This window comes from Thalassophryne amazonica, chromosome 11 (genome assembly GCF_902500255.1).
Source record: "Thalassophryne amazonica chromosome 11, fThaAma1.1, whole genome shotgun sequence".
Taxonomy (NCBI): Eukaryota; Metazoa; Chordata; class Actinopteri; order Batrachoidiformes; family Batrachoididae; genus Thalassophryne; species Thalassophryne amazonica.
Window position 1 is genome coordinate 36,469,932 of NC_047113.1, and position 24,494 is coordinate 36,494,425.

A 24,494-nucleotide genomic window follows, 5' to 3' on the forward strand; every position below is an offset into this window, starting at 1 on the left:
GATCAACTCTATGCGAAGGAGATGTGTTGCACTGCATGAGGCAAATGGTGGTCACACCAGATACTGACTGGTATCCCCCCCCCAATAAAACAAAACTGCACCTTTCAGAGTGGCCTTTTATTGTGGACAGTCTAAGGCACACCTGTGCACTAATCATGGTGTCTAATCAGCATCTTGGTATAGCACACCTGTGAGGTGGGATGGATTATCTCAGCAAAGGAAAAGTGCTCACTATCACAGATTTAGACTGGTTTGTGAACAACATTTGAGGGAAATGGTGATATTGTGTATGTGGAAAAAGTTTTAGATGTTTGAGTTCATCTCATACAAAATGGGAGTAAAACCAAAAGTGTTGCATTTATATTTTTGTTGAGTGTATATTCTCTCTTAAAGAGGTATTTTTAGCAGTTGGACTGAGACTCCTGTCCAACTCTCAGGCAAGATGATGGGTTACATAAGTAATGGAACGCTTTGGTATAATACCTGTAAATAATCAGTTTTATTGCTTTCAGTTTGAGTTTACAGAAGATAATTTCAGAATTTTTTTATTTTTTGTATTTTTTTTGTGTATTTGAAATTGCATAAACAAATTAAGTGTTCCAATACTTTTGAAGAGCACTGTATCTTCTTATTCCAGCATCTTCCATTAAAATGAAACTCCTGGTTAATTAGAATGTTGTTTTTCTCTGACTGCACTTTTATTTCAGAAAAATTGAGGAGTTAAATGAGTAGTGCTATATTGATGTGTAATCATAACAGTAATTGTAAATGGTTATAAATGTCCTGTCCGGTCCACTGGGGCAGATGACAGAGTACACACATACTTAAAGATGTGAGAAAACCAGAAAAGGGTGAAGAATGTGAGAACATCAATAGCATAAAAAGAACAACAAAAACCAAGAAAAATGAAAAGAATGAGGGCTGCATAACGAACATAAAGGCCTTTGCAGATTGGATGGAATTCAACATAACTTTGTTTAAAAAGAGAATGACAGAAGAATGTTGGCATGTACATGGAAAAACAAAGTGGGGTTAGCAGGCAAAACAACATAAAATCAAGATGGTAAGCAATGACTGTGGGATTAGTGAAGACAATGAAATAGCAGCACAGCAACAGTGGAAAAGTGCATGAACAACTACCGTAGAAATCACAGCTGTCATAATGAAAATGAGCCAAAGGATGAGTGGGTTCTTGTGTGTCGTCGTTTGTGTAAGATGGTAGTGAGAGAAATCACTGCAGACCCAAGATGTTTGAGTTTTAACTTCATCTCACGAACACTTCCTGAGTTAGAAGTGGGTCAACGTGTAAAATGATAGGCTTTCTTCATGCAATTAGTCAACATCAAATCAGACCCAAGATATTTGGGTTAAAAGTTCATTTCACAACTCTGTCAGATGAAGTCAGAGGGTGCAGGTCTTGACTTACTTTTTTCCCCCAAGTCAAATCCAGGAGAATTGAAATGTCACTGAGTGCTCAAATAACTGTCCATCTACTCTACAGTACCAGTTTGGTGAGAGCTGCTTGTTGTTTTCGGAAATTTTATTCATACCACAATGCAACAATGTACCGTTACTTTGTAGGTTTGTTTTTTGCATTTTCTTGCCCCAGGAATGGCTGACTGCCCTGTAACCTCTGAGACAGAGAAATCCAAGATGTTACATTATATTTAACCTGTGGCGGTTTTCTGAAGACATCACAAACAGCCGTGATGGTTCACTGTTGCATAGCTATGACTGTGTTCTCACCCACCCACACACACACTGTCTCATGTCCAAGAATAATAGTCCTCCTCCACTTTATGCCTTAAGAATTGGCATGAACACTGCCAGAATTTTGAGACGCACAAACATTGTGCACAGTGGAGTTGTGCGTCTCAAATGTCAAAATTGTGTGCTTGTTCTGTATGGATGGCCATACACACACGTGTAGTGAAGCTTGATACGGACCAGTATACTGAAGCGGAAATCTGTTTTCATGCTTGTGGCTGTAATGTAGCTGTTTATTGAGCGTTAGTTTAGAGGCAACAAAAAAGGACCTTGGGAGCTCCACTGTGCACAAGCATGTGTACACACACACACACACACACACACACACACACACACACACACACACACACAGGAAACCATTGCCAGCCTCGACTTCAGCTCCAACCCACTGTTTCCTTTGTGAGAGTAATAAACTGGGCTTCAAATCTGTGAGAGGCTGTTGGCTTCAGACGTGGCTGAAATTGAAAGGAGTAATGCCAGGCACAAACAGATGGAGCCATATTAGGCCGTGACATTTACTGTGCACATCATTTGACCAGTTTGGTGCATTGAAAAGAAAAAAGCAAAAAAAGATTTTTTTTTTTTCTTCCTTCCTAATTTCTTCTAATTGTTCCTAATGCTCACATTAAATTTCTGATTTTCACATAAAATGCGCTGAAAGTCAAAGATAATGTAAGTGGTCCGAAACTATATTTTATATGGTTGTTTTATTTGTCAAAATTAAATTATTCAGCATTAACTGTGAAAATTAACCAATTACTACCCAAATAAATTTCAGCTTGTAAACCTTTGGTGTCTTGGTGGTGTCTCTCTCTCAGTAGCTCCCATGCACTGTTACTTGGTGTTTGAGGGCAACCTCAGGTCTGAGATGATGTGCCATTGCTGCATGTTGTACATTTTGTTGTTGGCTCCACTGCATTGGTTGTTTGTTTGTTTTTTGTTTTTTTTCTTGCATCTTGGGCATGATATAAGAGCATAAATCCATGTAAAAGCCCAAGATGATGGTGTTGGAGGTGATGATGGGCTCCAACCTGGCATGAAGGTAGACATGCTGTTTGGAAGTTTATATTTTCATGTGTGTTTCTGCAGACACTGCTGGTGGCTGTAATTCAGCAGGATGAGTGAGGCGGATGGCCAGTTCTACAGCTTTCAGGTGGGGGACTCCACCTTCACCGTACTGAAGCGCTACCAGCAGCTCCGCGCCATTGGCTCCGGGGCCCAGGGAATTGTCTGGTGAGACCATCAGTTCATTTAGAATAGAATAGAAGAGAATAGAGCCTTTATTGTCATTGCACATATATACATACATACATTTGTCCTCTGCATTTAACCCATCCCAATTACAGTTAGACACAGTCCAAGCACTAGGAGCAGTGGGTCAGGGGCAGAGAAAGGAGCAGACCCTAAATAAACATGCTTTTGATTGTGGGAGGAAACTGGAGTGCTCGGAGGAAACCCACACAGACACGGAGAGGTGCGCCTGGGGTGCTCCTTGGGTGGTTCGCCGAGCTGCTCCGATGGTTCTGGTGGGTGCCCTCCCTGGGCCCTTCTGCTGTCCTGGTTCTCCTTGTTTCCCCTGGGGCTCTGGATCCAGGATCCCTTTCTGTCACGGTACATGCACTTGCCCATGTGGCTCCTGTCATGCCAGAGTGGTCCATGTCATATGGTAACGTTCAGTACTCGGGACTTGGCCCAATACACCATCCACAGAAGTGACCAGATATTCAGCTGTGATCTGGGTCTCTGTACGTGGAGGGTCCAGTGTTGGTGACCATCACCACAATTCAGTTCTGGGTGTTCCCAAAGGGATTCAGATGCTGGTGTCCTGGAATAGGTGTGTGGATCTTCAGTAATTAGACAACAGTCTGTTACTGTCACTGCTTGTTTATGTGTTACTCTTTCATCACCTCACTGTTCTTACTGTCACCACTCATCTTTTGTTCTTGTCTGTCTCTCTGTTGTTTTGGTGTTCAGCCCTCCTTCATAGAAACTGTATGTTTGCTTTAAATAAAACATTATAGGCCAATCAAGAAGGGCAGGTGAAGGTCACACACGCACACCACGTTCACCCACACACTATATGTTATCTGTCTTGCGAGATCAAATTGCATATATATATATATATATATATATATATATATATATATATATATATATATATATATATATATATATATATAGGTTCTGCCAACTGGCATATAATATTACTATATATGCACATAGGTGAAAAAAAAGTTTCCCGTAAATGTGATAAAGCGTTTGTGCATTCATATTGAAGTGAGAAAAATTCAAATGTCAAGAGTGTGAACAGTACTGTATGAATATTTGCTGATAAATGTTAAGTTTTCGGACTATATTTTTTTCACTCAATATATATTGTGTCCCTTCTTTCAACCATGTTGTAGTATAATGTAATCTGGGTACAACTGTTACGTACTTAATCACAGAAACATTATACAAAATAGTTAATTTAATATGCTGGTGGACTTGAGATTGTAGGTCTAATCTGTACTGCAGTATTTTTTATTTATTTAAAAAATTTTTCTGTTCAAGCTGAAAGTGTTGTTGCTGTGGCAGATGCATTTATGTGTGTTCTGTCTCCCACATGGTTTGCTTTCAGCTCTGCTCTAGATACAGTCCTTGGTATACCAGTGGCAGTGAAAAAGCTGTGTCGACCCTTCCAGAACCAGACCCATGCTAAGCGTGCCTACAGAGAGCTGGTGCTACTCAAATGTGTCAACCACAAGAATGTAAGACTCGGTTTTAATGTTAACTCTCTTTACAGTCTTATGGAGAATGCGTTAAATATTTAACAATGTGTTTGATATAAAAATTGCTTTTTTGAAGTGGCAACAGCATCTTGCAAGGAGAATTAAAATGCAGCTTGTACTATGGGCACCAAAATTATGCTTCCACAATGTTTAGTCCACACTGGACACATCAGAAGGTTAAATGCCCATTTTCAGGAATGTCCAGCATTTGTATATTTGGCTTCAAATGAAGTGTAATGGCTCAGTCACACGGCACACGACGATTCCTGAATGAAGGGAAAAAGTAAAAAACATCACAATTTGTTCAGAAAAGGTGGATGAAAGAGCTTTTATCATCGAACAGTCTGCGAAGCAAGACCGCAAATGGGATGAAAGAAGAACTTAACAAAACCGAAGCTCATGATCTCGACGCTTTAATGAAATGCTCCTGGAGCCACAGCTGGAGCAGTGTGTGTCTGCATCTCTAAGTTCCAGGACTCAGCGCTGGGATGGAGCTCATAGCGCCTGAGTCCTGGAGAAACTGCAGACAGAAGCTGTGGAGATCTGTGTGCATGTCAGTGGACCACCTGCTCTGGTTCACCGTCCAGAACAAAAGAGGGATCATCTCCATCATCATCAGAATCCACACTGTCTGTTGACATGCTGCGCGCTCCGTCTTGCTCCAGTTAAAAAAAAAGTGTGCCATGCTCACTGCTGTATCACAGTATTATATTCTAAGCCATATATATTGATTTATAACAGAAAACTGTCAAAAGGGAGAATAAATATAAATATAAGTGTAAAGATGATTGAATATATCAGAGCAGTAAATTAGTCAGTGCGTGTGAACGCGCGCATTGACTCACATGTGCGGTTATTCCACCAGCTGATCACTGATCCACAACGTGAATTCTTCCTTCCAGAACAGCTCTTTATATCATCATTTTGATTCATCTGCCTGTTGGCACATGTACAGAAGGACTGGATTGTCATTCCTACACTCATATTGTTATATTTAATACAAAATAATAAGCGCACACAGGAGCTGCTGCTGCCACTGATGCTGCATTCAAGTACCATCGGAAATTACACAACTTTTTTGTTGTTTCAAATTCAACAGTTGCTTGTGGCAAAATAATTAATTATATCCACACAAAAGATTAATTCTGGCCTATGTAAGGTGCCTGAGCCCATTGAAGCTGCCCCCCCACACAGATAAAAAAAATTCAAGCAAGCAGGCTGAGTTAGCCCTGTAATTTCCAACGGTACATGAAGCAGCAGCAGCCTCAGCGCTCACAAACCGGCTTCTGCACTGTGTGAAAACATTCAGCCGGTCGAACGAAGTCAAATTAAACAATAACGTTACAAAAACTATACAAACGATTAAAAAACGTCAAGAACGACAGCAAAACGAAACACAGACAAATTGAGGTTTTCGTTGCCCTTCGTTCAAATTTTTCAACAGTTTAAAAATCCTGACGAAGTTCCAGCTGCAGGAATGATGGTGTGCAAAGGTTAAACGATGCCAACGAAAGTCAACGAAAGTCCAGATTTCTTGTTTCGTCAGGGCTTTGTCACCCTTCGTTAAGTGCCGTGTGACTGGGCCTCCACCATTGCTGACTAAACATTCTGTCACGCTGAATATCACTTATTTTGTCAGACCCTCCCCCAGTAGCCTAGGAGTAACAGAGTGAACTAATGACCTGTCTATCTACTTGCAGATCATCCGTCTGATCAATGTGTTCACTCCTCAGAAGTCCCTGGAGGAATTCCAGGACCTGTGAGTAGCTTTAGAGTTTTTAACTCTGTCAGTGTTTTACCAGCCTCATCAAAGGCAGAGTAGGTTTGGTTTTTGCTTGACTCAGTGTTTGCATCTGTCGGTGTGTCTGTATGTGTGTGTGTCCATGTGGTTGATATGTATGTGATATCTTCACAATGGCTTCACATAGGAAGGTGAAACTTGGTACATCAGGTCAACTCTCTAAGACCTTGGATGATTTTGAGATTGGGGGTGTTTTGATTTGAATTGTGGCCTCCATGGGGCCAATTCTGTGAAACCTAGTGTAAGCGATAACGCCTGAAAGACTTCATAAGTTGTGATGAAACTTGGCACTGTCAGTTATATAAGTGCAACATTGGGAGTGGACACACAGGTTAGGGACAATATTACCTTATTTTCTGCAGTGATGGAAGTTTTCCAGAAATTCACGGAAATCCGTGTTTTTTTTGCTTAGTTGGTGAACATTTCCGGGTTATTTTTGATAGCATACGTCAGAATCCATTAATGTTCCACACCCAAACGGTTGGTGGTGGTGCATCGTGTTGGTTTGCAAACTACCAATAAACTCAAAAGAAAAAGAAGAAGGGTTATTTTTGTTTTTCTGGCTCGCGTCAGATTTAGTCTGTGGTCTGTCTTTCACGATGTTTGTATTCATAAAATTGTTTGGAAACGTCTCTGAGACGTCACAGTGGATATTACGTCTCACATTTTCACGTCCTGATCTGAAACTGAATGATAATGTAACGTGTCGTTTTTCACAACACTTAAGTTGTCAGTATCCCAGAAATGCGGATATCAGCTCTGGATGGAAAAAATCCGTGTTATTGTGTTTCCCATTTATAGACGTGAATAAGAATCTAATTTAAACCCAAATCAGCATTCCTGAGAACTAAAAGTTATATTGATGACTTAAGGAACAGCAGATGCAGCCTTACTTGTATCAAATTTTATTTTAGTTTATTTAAAGAAAATTGCACAAATTGTTGAAGTCAAATGTTTAGATAAATGTAGAGAGAGAACAGTAACAGTCCAGTGCAAATATGTGTTTTTTGAAATAGTAATAACACCATATTGTCACTTGGAGGACGCAGGCAGCACTGTGAGAGTCATGTTCTTTGACTTCTCCAGTGCGTTCATCACCATCCAGACTGACTTGCTCAGCAATAAGCTGCTGTACGTGACAAGAAGGCGGAGGCTCCACTGGTGGCCTGGATTACCAGTTACCTCACGGGCTGCCCACAGCATGCGAGGCTTTGAGAAGTTACATCCGACACCATCAGGAGTAGCACGGGGGGCCACCACAGGGGATGGTCCTGTCTCCCTTTCTGTTCACACTCTACACCTCAGACTTCAGGTTCTGGTCACAGTCCTGCCAACTGCAGCAGTTTCAGATGACTCTGCCATTGTGGGCTGTATCGGTAGGGACCAGGAGTCTGAGGACAGGAGTGTGGTGGACAGGTTTGTGTAGTGGTGTGGACTCAACCACCTGCAGCTCAACGTGTCGAAGACGAAGGAGGTGGTGGTAGACTTCAGAAGATGAAAGTCCCGTCCAAACCAGTTAACATTAATGGAACTGAGGTCGACATTGTGGACTATTACAAGTACCTGGGTGTCCACATGGACAACAAACTGGACAGGACTGTAAACACAGATGCTGTGTGTAAGAAAGGTCAGAGCCAACTGTACATCCTCAGGAAGCTCGGATCTTTCAATGTCTGCAGAAATATGTTCTATCACTCAGTGGTCTGCAGTGTCATCTTCTATACTTTAGTGTGCTGGGACAGCATACTGAAGGCAGCTGACATGAACAGACTCAACAAGCTCATCAGGAGAGCTCGCTCTGTCCTGGGGATGGAACTGGAGTCTGTGATTGAGGTGTCAGAGAGGAGGATGTTGAGAAAACTGGTCACCATCCATGACAATACCTCTCACCCCCTGCATCCCACACTGATGACCTTTCAGTGCACCTTCAGCCAAAGACTGAGGCCACCGAGGTGCATCACAGAACGCCACTGGAGGTCCTTCCTACCTGTGGCAGTCAGACTGCAGGATGAATACATGACGATCAGAGTTTTTCAGCTGCTCAGAGCTATGTGCAATATGTCAAGATCTTGTGCAAGTGTCTCAGTCATTTCATCTTTACTTTACTAATCCCTTTGGGATTAGTAAAAATCTTTCTTATTCTTGTAATTTGTGTGACAGACTGTGTATTAGTTTTGTCATCTTGCCAATATGAGAAAATAGTCTTTTCATACAACTTGTATCGTGACGATACAAGTTGTGTGAAAAGACCCTTCTCTGGGGTGGAAAAATTGACCTGACCCAACAAAAATTAAATTTTTGGAGTTTTTTTTGGTGGGTAAATGGACCTGAAAATGCACCAGTATTTATCTGAGAGCATCTGCAATTTCAAATTTTTCTGGGGGAGAACCTCCAGATCCCCCGCCAAGGGGTTCGGGCCTCTGGCCCTTGCCAAAACCTTTCAGTTAGTTTTTTTTGTTTGTTTGTTTGTTTGTTTTCCATCGCTGTGCAATATTAGCAGAAGCTTCTCATTTCCATGTCTTCTGCTTTGGTTTGCTTTTCCTAGTTTTTGTATCACTCATGCATTTTGTCATTTTAGCTGTATCTCTCATTTCTCCATTCGGTTCTTTTTTTTTCAGTTATCTGGTCATGGAATTAATGGATGCCAGCTTATGCCAGGTGATCCACATGGATTTGGACCATGAGAGGATGTCCTACCTACTCTACCAGATCCTCTGTGGCATCAGGCATCTTCACTCTGCTGGGATCATCCACAGGGTAACAGTAACATTAACAATAGAGTTCATGTTGAAGAAGATGTTTAACCCCTTAACGCCTATTGTCGCATATATGCTACAATATTTGACTCAAATATGCAACATACCAAATTGACCAGTATGCCTGTTGTCGCAAATTTGCAACATACCATTATTATTATTATAACATAAAGTCATTACCAAAATACCAAAATTACTATTTATTTTTTGTGCAAAAGTGAAATTAATAATCTCAACATTATTTACCATCTACTTAAAGGCAAAAACACACACAAAACATTTTTTTATATACAGCTATATAAATTCAGGCATTAAGGGGTTAAATATATAGACCAGACTATGGGATGAGATAATATTCATATCTAATCTCATCAATTCAGTTTATATCACATTTCGACAAGTCCAACATCATGCTTTGGAGTAACTGTAGGTTTATTCCCAGCCTACACAAAGAAATATTTGACTAATGTTTGTTTTAATATTTTGTTGCTTGTTTTCCCAAAGGATCTGAAGCCCAGTAACATTGTGGTGAAATCAGATTGCACTCTAAAGATCTTGGACTTTGGCCTAGCTAGGACGGCCTGTACCAACTTCATGATGACTCCCTACGTGGTGACCAGATACTACCGTGCCCCAGAGGTCATACTAGGCATGAAGTATAAAGAGAATGGTAAGAAAAGCAACTCAGTAGCCCTGAGCTTTGATAGTATAATGTCAGTTTGTACATAGTGCAAGTAGGTCAATGTGATAAGGAGTTGGACTTTCAATGTGTAGACCTTGGTTTGATTCCCATTCATGCTTAACTGTCTGTGTCCTTGGACAAAAACTTGCCTCAGTTCACCCAGCTGTAAATGGGTACTGGCCTTGTCTGGGGAAGTTACCTGTATCAGACTGGGGGAGTCTTGGAGCTATATGGGACTATGTATTTCTGGATAAAGAAGATGTAAAAATTTAGTTGAAATTTTCCAGCAATCACATGGGAGACATAAGTCCTCTGTTCCACACCTTCACGAAACTGAAGGGTAATGCAACAAACAATAGTATTAGTATATAACTTACCTGAGGTGAAATGTACAGAGCATATGTAGCGGAAATCCCAACATGGCCACCAAAATTTATTCCTTCACTTGGTTACAGCTCTGGTAATTCTGGTAATTATGCAAGCACTGCAGTACATTGTTAATACGCATGAGTGTCTGAGTGCCACATAATCTACTACTCACTGGGCATGTGCGGAAAAGTGTAACTGTAACTGTAGCCACATAACTGTAGCCACATCCTAAAGAAAACTGGGAACAAAAGTGCTGCTTTGCTGTCAGTTCATCATAGTGTGCCAGAAACTGTCATGGGTACTGTATTTTAATTTAATTTTTATTTTTTTACTCTCTGAACACATTTTGTTGTTGTTGAATAACTCATTTTTACGATGTTGTGATTACAAAACATTGGTTCCTTTGCTTCTATACTTGAAACATAGATGGGTCTGTAATACTTTTCAAGACTTTTTGGTCATGGGTCTTAAATCCAGTATTGTGTGATTGATTACCAATGATGGTAGTGATTGTCTTAATTCTGGCACTACTTTGCTGCAGTGGACCTGTGGTCAGTCGGCTGCATAATGGCTGAAATGATCTCTCACAAAATTCTCTTCCCTGGAAAGGACTGTATCCTTCTTTGTTTGATTGCTTTATATATATATATATATATATATATATATATATATATTTTTTTTTTTTTTTTATTTTATTTTATTTTATTAACATAAGACAGGGCAAAATATGAAGGAAAACATTTGTTAGCTTGTTCTTTGACGTATTTACACTCTCAGTAAAATAGTGTGGTAGCAACTTATTTTCTGATTTTTATTTTTTTATGCTTTGCCCTGGCAGCACGGTGGCTTAGTGCTTAGCACTGTTGCCTCACAGCAAGAAGGTCATTGGTTCGTTTCCCACCTGTACCCTTTCTGTGTGGAGTTTGCGTGTTCTCCCCGTGTTTGCGTGGGTTGTCACCGGGTACTCCGGTTTCCTCCCACATCCAAAGACACGCAGGTTAGGTCAATTGGAGTCTTTAAAATTGTCCGTAGGTGTGCGTGTGGGTGTGAATGTGTTTGTCTGTCTATATGTGGTCCTGCGACAAACTGGCATCCTGTCCATGGTGTACCCCACCTTGCGCTCTATGACTGCTGCAGGGCTGTGAAAACTCCGCAGATCCAAGGAATTCCGCAGAGTTCATTATGGGTGTGGGGGGGGGGGGGGGGTGTTAGTGTTTACTTTGTAATCGTGATCGTCACTGAGATTTTGAAATGCCTGTCGGAAAGCGTTGTTTTGTTTTTACGACATCGTGTAAGTTTTATACAGTAGTGTTCAGAATAATAGTAGTGCTATGTGACTAAAAAGATTAATCCAGGTTTTGAGTATATTTCTTATTGTTACATGGGAAACAAGGTACCAGTAGATTCAGTAGATTCTCACAAATCCAACAAGACCAAGCATTCATGATATGCAGAGTCTTAAGGCTATGAAATTGGGCTATTAGTAAAAAAAAAAAAAAGTAGAAAAGGGGGTGTTCACAATAATAGTAGCATCTGCTGTTGATGCTACAAACTCAAAACTATTATGTTCAAATTGCTGTTTTAGTAATCCTGTGAATCACTAAACTAGTATTTAGTTGTAGAACCACAGTTTTTCATGATTTCTTCACATCTGCGAGGCATTAATTTTAATGGTTTGGAACCAAGATTTTGCTCGTTTACTAGTGTGCTTGGGGTCATTGTCTTGTTGAAACACCCATTTCAAGGGCATGTCCTCTTCAGCATAAGGCAACATGACCTCTTCAATTATTTTGACATATCCAAACTGATCCATGATACCTGGTATGCGATATATAGGCCCAACACCATAGAAGGAGAAACATGCCCATATCATGATGCTTGCACCACCATGCTTCACTGTCTTCACTGTGAACTGTGGCTTGAATTCAGAGTTTGGGGGTCGTCTCACAAACTGTCTGCGGCCCTTGGACCCAAAAAGAACAATTTTACTCTCATCAGTCCACAAAATATTCCTCCATTTCTGTTTAGGCCAGTTGATGTGTTCTTTGGCAAATTGTAACCTCTTCAATCAATCAATCAATCAATTTTTTTTTTATATAGCACCAAATCACAACAAACAGTTGCCCCAAGGCGCTTTATCTTGTAAGGCAAGGCCATACAATAATTATGTAAAACCCCAACGGTCAAAATGACCCCCTGTGAGCAAGCACTTGGCTACAGTGGGAAGGAAAAACTCCATTTTAACAGGAAGAAACCTCCAGCAGAACCAGGCTCAGGGAGGAGCAGTCTTCTGCTGGGACTGGTTGGGGCTGAGGGAGAGAACCAGGAAAAAGACATGCTGTGGAGGGGAGCAGAGATCGATCACTAATGATTAAATGCAGAGTGGTGCATACAGAGCAAAAAGAGAAAGAAACAGTGCATCATGGGAACCCCCCAGCAGTCTACGTCTGTAGCAGCATAACTAAGGGATGGTTCAGGGTCACCTGATCCAGCCCTAACTATAAGCTTTAGCAAAAAGGAAAGTTTTAAGCCTAATCTTAAAAGTAGAGAGGGTGTCTGTCTCCCTGATCTGAATTGGGAGCTGGTTCCACAGGAGAGGAGCCTGAAAGCTGAAGGCTCTGCCTCCCATTCTACTCTTACAAACCCTAGGAACTACAAGTAAGCCTGCAGTCTGAGAGCGAAGCGCTCTATTCTAGCTGCAGCATTTTGAATTAACTGAAGGCTTTTTAGGGAACTTTTAGGACAACCTGATAATAATGAATTACAATAGTCCAGCCTGGAGGAAATAAATGCATGAATTAGTTTTTCAGCATCACTCTGAGACAAGACCTTTCTAATTTTAGAGATATTGCGTAAATGCAAAAAAGCAGTCCTACATATTTGTTTAATATGCGCTTTGAATGACATATCCTGATCAAAAATGACTCCAAGATTTCTCACAGTATTACTAGAGGTCAGGGTAATGCCATCCAGAGTAAGGATCTGGTTAGACACCATGTTTCTAAGATTTGTGGGGCCAAGTACAATAACTTCAGTTTTATCTGAGTTTAAAAGCAGGAAATTAGAGGTCATCCATGTCTTTATGTCTGTAAGACAATCCTGCAGTTTAGCTAATTGGTGTGTGTCCTCTGGCTTCATGGATAGATAAAGCTGGGTATCATCTGCGTAACAATGAAAATTTAAGCAATACCGTCTAATAATACTGCCTAAGGGAAGCATGTATAAAGTGAATAAAATTGGTCCTAGCACAGAACCTTGTGGAACTCCATAATTAACTTTAGTCTGTGAAGAAGATTCCCCATTTACCTGAACAAATTGTAATCTATTAGACAAATATGATTCAAACCACCGCAGCGCAGTGCCTTTAATACCTATGGCATGCTCTAATCTCTGTAATAAAATTTTATGGTCAACAGTATCAAAAGCAGCACTGAGGTCTAACAGAACAAGCACAGAGATGAGTCCACTGTCCGAGGCCATAAGAAGATCATTTGTAACCTTCACTAATGCTGTTTCTGTACTATGATGAATTCTGAAACCTGACTGAAACTCTTCAAATAGACCATTCCTCTGCAGATGATCAGTTAGCTGTTTTACAACTACCCTTTCAAGAATTTTTGAGAGAAAAGGAAGGTTGGAGATTGGCCTATAATTAGCTAAGATAGCTGGGTCAAGTGATGGCTTTTTAAGTAATGGTTTAATTACTGCCACCTTAAAAGCCTGTGGTACATAGCCAACTAACAAAGATAGATTGATCATATTTAAGATCGAAGCATTAAATAATGGTAGGGCTTCCTTGAGCAGCCTGGTAGGAATGGGGTCTAATAGACATGTTGATGGTTTGGATGAAGTAACTAATGAAAATAACTCAGACAGGACAATCGGAGAGAAAGAGTCTAACCAAATACCGGCATCACTGAAAGCAGCCAAAGATAACGATACGTCTTTGGGATGGTTATGAGTAATTTTTTCTCTAATAGTTAAAATTTTGTTAGCAAAGAAAGTCATGAAGTCATTACTAGTTAAAGTTAATGGAATACTCAGCTCAATAGAGCTCTGACTCTTTGTCAGCCTGGCTACAGTGCTGAAAAGAAACCTGGGGTTGTTATTATTTTCTTCAATTAGTGATGAGTAGAAAGATGTCCTAGCTTTACGGAGGGCTTTTTTATAGAGCAACAGACTCTATAAAACCTAACCTCTTCTGCACATGTCTTTTATTTAACAGAGGGACTTTGCGGGGGATTCTTGCAAATAAATTAGCTTCACACAGGCGTCTTCTAACTGTCATAGCACTCCATTTTAAAGCATTGGAGATCATTGTAGATGAACAGCCTATAATTTTTTGCACCTGCGTATAAGTTTCCCCTCTCCAATGAACTTTTTAATCAAACTACGCTGTTCTTCTGAACAATGTCTTGAACATCCCATTTTCCTCAGGCTTTCAAAGAGAAAAGCATGTTCAACAGGTGCTGGCTTCATCCTTAAATAGGGGACACCTGATTCACACCTGTTTGTTCCACAGAATTGACGACCTCACTGACTGAATGCCACACTACTATTATTGTGAACACCCCCTTTTCTACTTTTTTTTTTTACTAATATCCCAATTTCATAGCCTTAAGAGTGTGCATATCATGTCATATCATGGTCTTGTTGGATTTGTGAGACTCTACTGAATCTACTGGTACCTTGTTTCCCATGTAACAATAAGAAATATACTCAAAACCTGGATTAATCTTTTAGTCACATAGCACTACTATTATTCTGAACACTACTGTAAGTCCGCGATTGCATCAGTGTAGCATGAAACTAATAAAACCAAAACTTTTAAAAGATTAAAACAAACAAACCTTGTTGCTGGAAACTAGGGTTATGTTTATTGGAATTATGAAGGAGGCCAACATACACTTCAGGCAAAAATTATTTGGCCACTTGGTATTTAATTTATTTTAATTTGTTTATGCCATTTCAAGTCTTAAAAAAATACAAAAATTCCCCCAAAAATATAAAAAATTCTAAAATCATCATAATTAAACTCAAACTCAAAGCAAATCTCTACAACTTGATATAAATTAATTAAAAATATAAAAGCCAAGATGATGGAGTGCATAAGCAATGGGTTACTTTGGTATAATACCTGTAAATAATCAGTTTTATTGCCAGTTTTCTTCAGACAAGTCAGGGAATGGATACATGAACATTTTCAAGTCACTGAATATGTCTTGGACTTTATTTACATTGGTTATGTAGAAATACAAACAGTATGGCACTCTATGGTAAGTGTGTGTGGAGGAGACAGTTCTCAAAAACTAAGTGACTGTGCAAGATGAAAAACAGTGAAGAAGCCACCAAGGCACCCAGACAACCCAGAAGATATAGTTGCTGTGGCTGTGATAGGAGAAATTGGGCACAGTGTATGCTTTGCATTTTGTATCCCCAGTTATACAGTTTCATGATGAAGTGATATAGAGGAGGATTTTCTTAAAAAGAAGACCTGAAACATCTAAGATGCAAACCTAGATTTGATGTTTGGTAAAAGAAAGACCTCCTCGATACCTTGATTTGTCTGAAGAAAACGCAATAAAACTGATTATTTACAGGTATTATACCAAAGTGCCCCATTACTTATGCATTGACTGGTTTGCTAAAAACTGCCATTTAAGAAATAAGTTGTTTACTGTCACTATTACATATGGCTTTACTCAGGTCACTAATAAACCTACAAGAATGCATGTTAAGAATGGTGGTGACAGAATATCAACCTGTATTGATCACATTTTTACTAATTTTCCGGAGCGGTGTAGTCAATCAATTTCTGTTCTTATTGGCTGTAGTGATCATAACCTGATCATAATTGTATTAGCCACAATGGTAGGTAGACCTGGACCAACAGTAATATTCAAGAGGTCATATAAAATGTTTAATGATGTGAAATTTGTTAATGATGTGAAAGCTATTCATTGGTCTGAGGTGTTATCTGTTCATAATCTTGAAATCACACTCGCAAGATTTAATAGTTTATTCGTTCCTTTAGTGGAAATTCATGCTCCTTTGAGGACATTTACTGTCAGGAACATCATCACACCCTGGTTGGATGATGAAATTAAAGACTCTATTAAAATGAGAGATCAGATGAAAAAGATGGCAATTATAACAGGAAATAAATCTGACTGGGACCTTTATCGTAAAATGAGGAACTCTGTTACTAAACTTAATAGAAAGAAAAAGAAAATGTTTTTTGAGGATCGAGTTCAGAAAGCAGGAACTGACAGCAAAAAGATATGGAATGTTTTAAATCAGTTGACTGGTAAGAAAAACAATCAATTTGTCCTTTCTTGAGGTAAATAATAAATTCATAACAAAGCCAGTAGATATTGCTAATTATATTAATGATTATTTTATAAACAAACTAGACAAATTAAGAGGAAAATATGCCTAATCTGAGTAATGTTAAATCCTATCTATAAGAAATAAAATTATGAATAATAAAAACACCAGGTTTAAATTTGAAGAAGTAAGTATAAATAAGGTAAAGGAATTCTTGAAATCCTGTAAAGACAAGCCCCCGGGTGTTGACGGTCTAGACCAGTGGTCTCCAAACTATTCCAGAAAGGGCCGAGAGGGTGCAGGTTTTCTTTGCAGCCACTGACTTCAGCAGGTGATTTCACTGATTAACATCACTTGGAGCAGGTGGGATGAGTTCATCAGTGAAATCACCTGCTGGAGTCAGTGGCTGCAAAGAAAACCTGCACCCTCTCGGCCCTTTCTGGAATAGTTTGGAGACCACTGGTCTAGACAGTAGACTTCTCAGACTAGCAGCTGATTGTATCGCTCATGTTTTAGCTCATATAATAAACCTCAGTTTTAATTGCAACACATGTCCGCAAGCGTGGAAACAGGCTAAAATTATTCCACTCCCGAAAAATAAGAAAATTCCTTTCTCGACTTTAAATAGTCGACCCATAAGTATTCTACCTGTGTTAGGAAAAATTATGGAGTCTATTGTATATGAGCAAATTAGTAACTATTTTTCGTCACATAATTTAATCACGAATTTCAAGTCAAATCAAATCAATTTCATTTATATAGCGCCAAATCACAACAAACAGTTGCCCAAAGGCGCTTTATATTGTAAGGCAAGGCCATACAATAATTACAGAAAAAAACCCCAACGGTCAAAACGACCCCCTGTGAGCAAGCACTTGGCGACAGTGTGAAGGAAAAACTCCCTTTTAACAGGAAGAAACCTCCAGCAGAACCAGGCTCAGGGAGGGGCAGTCTTCTGCTAGGACTGGTTGGGGCTGAGGGAGATTTCCAGCATGCCTATAGAAAGAGTCACTCCACTGCCACGGCGCTGACTCAGATGTCTGATGATTGGCTCAGAGAGGTTGAAAAGAAGAATATAGTCGACACTGTGTTTCTCAATTTCTCTGCTGCTTTTGATATCATTGATCATGATTTGTTATTGGAAAAACTTGCTGGTTATGGTTTTGAGCTATCAGCTCATACTTGGTTTTATAGTTATTTATCTAACAGGACACAGACAGTGTTTTTTAATGGCAGTTTCTCTGGCACCAGGAGTGTAGTATGTGGAGTGCCACACATGAGTTGAGGCACTCAGCATCAAATGGTAGGAACGTGTGCCCAACTCACGTGTGCTGGCGAGATCAGGCACCGCAAGACGTATCTCCATTTTGAGCAAGCGCAGAATGAGATGGCTTGGTCATGTGCGGAGGATGGATGACTCCTGGTTCCCAAAGCAGCTTTTTTTTGGAGAGCTCGCACATGCACATCACCCAGTAGGTCACCCCAAGCTGCGATACAAGGATGTCTGCAAGTCGACCATGAAAGACCATGCAATTGACCCACCTTCATGGGAGACCCTCGCATCAGACCGAAGTGCATGGAAATCGGCCATTCACAAAGGCACTGCCAAGCAAGAATAAGACTTGGTAGCAGGCTGGAAAGAGAGACGCCGGCGTGACCCTGTCCCTGCTACAGCCGACAGCTACCCGTGCCGCTACTGTACCCGACCGTGCAAGGCCAACATTGGTCATGTAAGCCATGAGAGGAGGTGTAGCGCAAGACCCACTCACAACTGAGACCATCGTCATTTGACGCAAAAACCAGAGAGAGAGAGAGAGAGAGAGAGACTAGGGAGTTGCCTCGGTCCACTATTATTTACAATTTTCATGAATGATTTACCATGTATTTTTGATAAAGTTAGTATAGTGATGTATGCAGATGATTCAACCATTTATACATCAGCAAGCTCACACAATGATTTAGAAGCTGCTTTAAATATGGAACTGCACAAGGTAGTTGACTGGGTAATGTCCAATAAGCTAGTGTTAAATACAGTAAAGACTAACTGCATGATTATTGGCTCGAGTCGTGTTATTATGATAAACCCTATATTAAACATTAAAATTAATAATATGAGAATAAATCAAGTACAGGAGACTAAGCTGCTGGGTGTAATGGTAGACTCAAAAGTATCATGGAAAAAACATATAAATAGTTTTTTTTTTTTTTTTTTTTTAAATGGGCATGAGTATGTTGATTATGAGAAGACATGCAAGGTTTTTCAGTTGTACAACATTGAATTATGCTATTAAAGCATTATTATTAGTATATCTGGATTATTGCCCAGCAGTTTGGTCAAATGCCTCCGATTAAATGATAAATAAATTACAGATTATTCAAAATAGGGCTGCTTGTATAGCACCTAAGTGCAGTTATAGGACTAACATCATTACAATGCATACAATTTTAAACTAGCTGTTAGTTAAAGATAGACTTTTATATTCACTGATCATTTTTCCCAGAAAGATTATTGTCACCAAGTTACCTTGCATTTTGTTTAGGAATTTCTCTTTCAGTTCAGAAAATCATAGATACATAACCAGACATGCTGTGGTGGGAAACTTTACGCTGCCTATAGCCAGGACTAATGCCATAAAGAACACTGTCATATTTACGGGTATGAAGGAATGGAATTTATTACCGGAATGCATTAAACTTACTTCAAATTAATGTTCTTTTAAGGAACTTCTAAAGCAGCATCTGTTGACATAGCGAGCAATCTGGTTTAATTTTTGGTCATTTATAGACGAGTCTTTTTGCGTATATGGACTGACCAGTTGTGATGATTAATTTGATTGGAATTTGATTGGTTTTGTTTTATTTTTTCCTTTTTTATTTTTCATATTTTTTAATGCATTTTTGATTTTGATTATTGTATATTGTGTTTGTTGTCTTGTGTGGACCCCAGGAAGAGCAGCTGGAGCTCTGCTGCAACTAATGGGGATCCAAATAAATAAACAATAAACAAACTTATGCAACCCATCATCTTGGCTTTTATATTTATATATCAGGTTGTTAAGTTAATTTATATCAAGAGATTTGCTTTGATTTTGAGTTTAAGGATGATAATTTTTTATTTTTTTGTTGTTGTAGTTTTGTGTTTTTTGTATTTGAAATGACATAAACAAAATGTCTGAAATACCAAGGGGCCAAATACTTTTGAACTGAACTGTATAAGACACAGTTGACAAATAAGGTAAAGTTTACACTGATTTAACAGCTGATACTTTAGTTGCTGAGGTGGGCAGGAGTTGTGACCAAGTGGTTAGGTGCACTTGTTTCTAGTCCGGAAGGTTCTCACTTCAAGACCACCCCTGCCAATTCTTCCTGTAATGTGAAGTTGAGTCAGGAAGGGGATCAGACATAAATCTTGTGCTAAATCAGCATGCAGACATGTCTCGGATCTGCTGTAGTGACCCCGAGTGAAACAAGGGTGAAGCTGAAGGGATTTGTTTTGACTTTAGTTGGTGAAGAAAACTCAATGTGTTTTTCACTATCCAGCCTTCGTTGTTGTCAGTGGAAGTTTTTCTCTCATACCGACTACGGTAATTATAACACTTCTTTTTACACACAGTGAAAACTCTTCAAAACTTGTCTAGAGCTGTCAGGTTGTATTTCATATTAACGCATTTGTACAATATGCTACTTATACAAGAAATAAATGATGTCATTCTGGAACTCTAGTCAGGTCAATATGTTGTGAAAGTGTAGTGACACGGACCCACAACAGGGGGCATAAATGAACGGACAATGAAAGAGTCAAATATGAACACTTTACTGTTGTGAAAAGCACAACCAAACACAGCAGATTACAGAATATGTACAATAGTCAATTAGCAAAGGTGACGTGTGGGCAGGCTTGAGGATAGAGGACGTCTGTCCTGAGAAGAACCGGAACCACGCGATTTCCTCCGCCACCGAACCTGGAGAATACTGGAGCCGCCAAATCCCGAACACCCCAGGTGGCCACTGTCTCCGCGTGTCGGATCTGGTACTGCTGGCGAGGAGCAGAGACAATCAGATGTGGGTGTGTGAACACCCAGTAACAACAACGGTGGGAATTCCACCTCCACCTCTAACACACACTCGTGCAGTGTCTGAGTAACCACTTATCTGGATATGCAGGCTGAGAAGGTTACCTCCTAAGGTAGACGATATCTCGGCAACGAGGTGGAGATGATGTCCGGTCTTTATGGAGTGGGATGATGAAGTGTAGATGGGTGACAGCTGTCAAGAGATAATGAGTGACAGCTGTCACCCCCGGCTGTGTCCGTGGCGGCAGCGCCCTCTCGTGCCTGAAGCTCGCACTTCAGGCAGGGCGCCCTCTGGTGGTGGGCCAGCAGTACCTCCTCTTCTGGCGGCCCACACAACACAATATATCAGATATAAGATTTGATCTGAAGTTTTTGTTGTTTTTATTTCTTGACCAGTTGAACTGACAGGAAAAAAATGTTTGTGTGTATTTATGTATGTATGTGTGTATATATATATAAATATATATATATATATATATATATATATATATATATATATATAATAGTATGCAGACACATACATAAAAATCTCCCTCTCACCCTGCCCCCTGGGGAGGGTGGTATTGGTGTTCCTCAAGCTCGAGTCCTCTACCAGAGGCCTGGGAGTTTAAGAGTTTGGCACAGTATCTTAGGTCAACCAGGTCTGCACTCTTCTGGACAGAGACCTCTGATGTTGTGCCTGGAATCTGCTGGAGCCACTCTTCCAATTTGGGGGTTATAGCTTCTAGTGCTCCTATTTCCAGTCCAGTTTGGACTTCCACATCTGCTCCAGTTGCTCCTTCAACCCTTGGTACTTCTCAGTTTTCTTGCATTCCTCTTTCTGATGTTGCTGTCAGCTGGGATTGCCACATTGATCACAACTGCAGTCTTCTTTCCCTTGTCAAACACCACAATATCTGGTTGGTTGGCCAGTGTAAATTCAAATGTTATTAATTTGTATAGCGCCAACTCACGGCACGGTCGCCTCAAGGCGCTTCACACAACATAAAAAAAACAGAGCAACATGAATCAAAATGAATCAAAAAGAATAAAAAAAAAACATACAATTACATAAAATACTAACGATAAAACAGGGTAAAAAAAATTAGTCTTCAGTCTGGACTTAAAAATCTCCACAGAGCCCAACTGCCGTATCCATGCAGGGAGATCGTTCCACAGAGCCGGGGCATGATAGGAAAAAGCTCTGTGACCCACAGACTTTTTATTCACCCTAGGAACACATAGCAGTCCTGCACCCTGCGAATGCAAGGCCCGAGTCGGTACATAGGGCTTAACCATGTCAGCCAGGTAGGGAGGTGCCAGTCCATGAAAAATTTTATAGGCCAGTAACAGAACCTTAAAATCCGATCTCAAAGAGACAGGAAGCCAATGAAGGAATGCCAAAACGGGTGTAATATAGTCAAATCTTCTGCTTCGTGTCAGAAGTCTGGCAGCAGCATTTTGAACTAATTGAAGACCCCAGTAGCCTTTTTTCTGATGTATTCATCGATGCTCCTAATCTCATTCTGCAATGTGTATATTTATGTATGCATGCGCACATATATATAGATATATATATATATATATCTATATATATATCCATCCATCCATCCATCCATTTTCTTCCGCTTTATCCAGAGTCGGGTTGCGGGGGCAGCGGCTCAAGCAAAGCCGCCCAGATCTCTCGATCCACATACACCTCCCCCAGCTCCTCCGGGGGAACTCCGAGGCGTTCCCAAGCCAGCCGAGAGACGTAGTCCCTCCAGCGTGTCCTGGGTCTTCCCCGGGACCTCCTCCCAATGGCACGTGCCTTGGAACACCTCTCCAGCAAGGTGTCCAGGGGGCATCCGGAAAAGATGCCCGAGCCACCTCAGCTGACTCCTTTCAACATGGAGGAGCAGCGGCTCGACTCCGAGCTCCTTCCGGGTGACCGAGTGCCTCATCCTATCTCTAAGGGAGTGCCCAGCCACCCTGCGGAGGAAACTCATCTCGGCCGCTTGTACTCGCGACCTCGTTCTTTCGGTATGAGCCAAATCATGACCATAGGTGAAGGTCGGAACGTAGATCGATCGGTAAATCGAGAGCATTGCCCCCCTGCTCAGCTCTCTCTTCACCACAACAGTCCGATACAGCGACCGCATCACTGCAGATGCTGCACCGATCCGTCTGTCGATCTCATGCTCCATCCGTCCCTCGCTCGTGAACAAGACCCCGAGATACTTAAACTCCTCCACTTGAGTATGTATGCATGCACACACACATATACATACATATATATGTGTGTGTGTGTGTGTGTACTGTACATCCAGAAAGTATTCACAGCGCTTCACTTTTTCCACATTTTATGTTAGTCTTATTCCAAAATGGAGGAAATTCATTTTTTTCCCTTAAAATTCTACACACACTACCCCATAATGACAATAGGAAAAAGTTTATATATACACACACAGCATTGTGTATGTTGACCTTGTTTTCTGAAGTGATCAGAGTCGTTATCGTCAAACACAGAGCTTTTAGCGTCAATAGCAGGAAGAAAGAGGTGTTTATGGCTTTTTGCTGTATGTATGTTCTCTCATGTAATTGTGCTACATACACTTTGCTTAGTGCATGCAGACAAACAGTGAAAGTGACAAAGAGCAGCAGCTGTGTAAACTGATAAGGAGAGTGACAGAGCCGAGGAGAAAGGCTTGGAATGTTGTGTCTGTTTCAGTACCACGAGAAACAGAAAAGCTGTCTGAAGAAGAATGCGTGATGAAGGCATCATGCCAGGACAAAAATTATACAAAAAAGACAAGCCATTCTTCCCCATTTCAGTTTTTGTCTTTCCAGTTTACCCCATGGAGCATTAACATTGTGTTCACATGTGTAGTGTCCACGTCACTTCACACATTCAGTGGCTTGTGTTGTGATGTTTATTTTGTTGTTTTATTGGATACTGTTGTGTGTTTTTGTATCTATGTGGATTTATGTTTGTTTGTGTCTTCTCTGTTCTCAGTGGATATCTGGTCTGTGGGGTGCATCATGGGAGAGATGGTAAAAGGCAGTGTCATCTTCCAGGGCACCGACCGTATCCTTCACCTCTCTGTTCATTCTCCCTCCATCAAACCTCTCGTTGGTATTAAATCTTTCATTCATGATAGTATTTTCCTTCTCTTGTGTTTAGCCGGTCTTCCGTTCCCGATTTGTGGCTCCAATTGCCTTCCCAATTTTAAAAATAAGGAAATTGGGCCCGGATCATCACAGTAGCAGTTCAAAGTTGCATGTCATTATTATACACCAGATTGCTGCCAATTACAAGCAATATTGAACACAGCCCGATGACATAGGTGGTTCTGGGCATGCTCATGATAGTACTGCATCCAGTCTATGCATTATTGTAATTATAACAAGATTTTTCCACAAAACTAAAATGTATTTATTAACATCTGAAAACTGTCTTCGCTGAAGAATTCAATGTGCCTTTCATGGGATTATGGATGTGTATTATATTTCCAGAGGAGACAGAGGTCAGTGAACAGTGGGTCTTTGAAGGCACCACCCTGCACACATACACACTGACTGCTGTTCTTCCCTGTCAGGTCCAGTCAGTGAAATCACTCTGTAAAAATTTTAAGTGTTGCCTTTAATTGTAACTTGGCATCAAAATAACTGAGCAGTCAGATTCACATTCAGGCAACAATAGTTTATTTCAAGATGCACTAATGAAGAACCAAAGCCATCTGTAAAATTACAGTGGAAAAACGCATATTGCCGCCTGTCTGCACAGACTTCATCTGATTATTCACTTTTCTGCATTAAGATTCATCCTGACATCACAATTTTTTTGGAACATGTTCAAAACCTTCCTGATTAGTCCGAACATTCCACAACACTACTGTTACCACAGATTATACATATTTTCATGGCCACAATGGCTATAAGATTGTGTACTTTTTTGATGCAGAAACAATCAGGTGTCAGAAATCTGCA

The 24,494-nt window shown here is 40.4% G+C and overlaps 1 protein-coding gene across 3 annotated transcripts in view; it reads left to right on the plus strand.

Moving 5' to 3' along the window:
* The window catches only part of mapk9 (mitogen-activated protein kinase 9), a 53,117-nt gene that overhangs the window by 18,338 nt on the left and 10,285 nt on the right, over positions 1 to 24,494 (plus strand). Inside the window, exons 2-7 of one of the 3 annotated variants that reach the window (XM_034181189.1) lie at positions 2,857 to 3,000; positions 4,388 to 4,517; positions 6,239 to 6,297; positions 8,958 to 9,096; positions 9,600 to 9,765; positions 10,688 to 10,759. In XM_034181189.1, the coding sequence (XP_034037080.1) occupies positions 2,885 to 3,000; positions 4,388 to 4,517; positions 6,239 to 6,297; positions 8,958 to 9,096; positions 9,600 to 9,765; positions 10,688 to 10,759 (682 nt within the window). In that variant the 5' untranslated portion in view covers positions 2,857 to 2,884. Of the gene's footprint in view, positions 1 to 2,856; positions 3,001 to 4,387; positions 4,518 to 6,238; positions 6,298 to 8,957; positions 9,097 to 9,599; positions 9,766 to 10,687; positions 10,760 to 23,520; positions 23,593 to 24,494 lie in introns of those variants that run through there. The other 2 variants (XM_034181187.1, XM_034181188.1) reach the window with 2 other exon arrangements.